Below are 1,828 nucleotides of genomic sequence, written 5' to 3' on the forward strand. Positions count from 1 at the left end.
GTTGTGTAATTTTTACGACTTCAAACGTCCAACAATTAAAAATTCTAATATAGAAAGCTTTAATGATAAAACGTTTTACGAGTTCTGATTATTATCTAAAATTCAAGGTTGACCTTGTGATGTCTTATTAACTTATTACATATCTTTTATCAATAATAAATATAAATCATATTTGATTGAAATCAAATTACATGATAAAGACAGTGTGATATAAAATTTAATTTAATTCAAGTTTTTTTATGTTAGTTCATAAATTATCGACTTATGATTGAGTTATAATTGCAGATTGTTCAATATTATTCGTGGCCTAAAAAAAGCAAATATACTCTGACATAAAAATTTTTCTGCAAAATAATATGACTAATAATCTTTCCTTTCGAGGAAAGTATATCTTCGATAGATAAAATCTGTCCTTGTGATAACGTGATATGAATATTTATAATATTCTATAAATTCAAGCGGCTATAAAAGCCGCTTGAACTCCACCAGTCACATTTAAACGAATCGGAGAGGTGTTAATAAGACGATACGTTTCTTAGTCCGAGTTAAATAAAGGATAGGCGATGAAGGGTAAGTATTAAAAATATTAAAAATCTTTTTATAATAAAATTATCATTAAAATAAAATGATCAAATGACATATTGACATGCTATGTGTCGGAAATTTTTAACAATCCAATTTTATTATATAAATATCTGACGCATTCATTCGACTGTAATAAAAGCTGGTTAAATGATTCGCCCGTATCTACAATTGATACTTTGACAATGCGATTTTTGTTCTGTATAGGAATATACGTCGCCATCGCCTTCCTGGCAGCTTCGACCGTGAGCGTCGTGAACTCCGACCAGGATTTTTCGGAAGAAGTCTTCTTGGATGATATTCCTATAGCATGCCCATTGCCACAACCAAATTGGAGGAACACCACAACCAACATCCCGCATGAAAATAATTGCGTGTTGTTTTACAAGTGTAAACTGGGACAAGGTATCGAACAAATATGTCCCTTGATGATCGAAGGAGATCCAGAGTCGAGATTGCATTACAATAGACGCCTGCAGGTTTGTGATTGGCCATGGCAGGCCGGTTGCGCAAGTTGCCCAATACAGTATCCAAATGGAACATTTCCGCCGCCGGAAAAAATAAATAATCCAGCGAACGATTGCGAGTACCTACAGTGCGAAAATGGACACGCACTCGGACCATTTCGTTGTCCAACTGATACATGCTTCAGTCGCACATGTCAGGAATGTGTTAGGGACAGGAATAATGGAAAATGCAATTGGGTTCCAATGTGCATAGAAGGCGATCGAAGACTGCATGATTGTTACTGCAATTTTTATGAAGAATGTACAAGAATTAACGGACAACTTCATTGGATCCAGCATGTGTGCGAAGGTGGTATACATTTTAGTCCCACACAAAAAAGATGCATGCTACCGAATGAAGCTAATTGTCCACACATAAGGCATCTATAAGGCAGAAAAAAATTGTAATTATCACAACCATATTTATAGTCATTTTCGGTGCCAGCTATATATTATTCATATCGAACTACAAATATAATTATTATTAACGCTACAGCAATAGCTATAAAATTGAAGCACATCTAATCATAATTATTTTATCATGAAATAATTACAAATATTACTTTTTTCTCAGTGTATTATAAAAACCTGGCAAACTATTCAACGCTTAGTCTGAAGAATAAATGGTGTCACAAGTGCAGTTGCAGGTTACATATACGAATATAAAAGAAAGAATCTTTTTTCAAAGTTTTTTTCTTTGATAAGTATAAAGATATGACTTCTCCCTCGTTTTCTCTCTT

The 1,828-nt window shown here is 33.5% G+C and overlaps 1 protein-coding gene across 1 annotated transcript; it reads left to right on the forward strand.

Annotated features, from left to right (window-relative positions):
• The first annotated feature begins 563 nt into the window (after positions 1-563).
• On the forward strand, positions 564-1,478 carry LOC105617118. Its single transcript, XM_012198696.1, has 2 exons — positions 564-570; positions 790-1,478. Exons 1-2 carry the CDS (start codon positions 564-566, stop codon positions 1,476-1,478), a joined length of 696 nt encoding a protein of 231 aa, XP_012054086.1.
• The last annotated feature ends 350 nt before the right edge of the window (positions 1,479-1,828 follow it).

This window comes from Atta cephalotes (genome assembly GCF_000143395.1).
Source record: "Atta cephalotes unplaced genomic scaffold scaffold00011, whole genome shotgun sequence".
Taxonomy (NCBI): domain Eukaryota; kingdom Metazoa; phylum Arthropoda; class Insecta; order Hymenoptera; family Formicidae; genus Atta; species Atta cephalotes.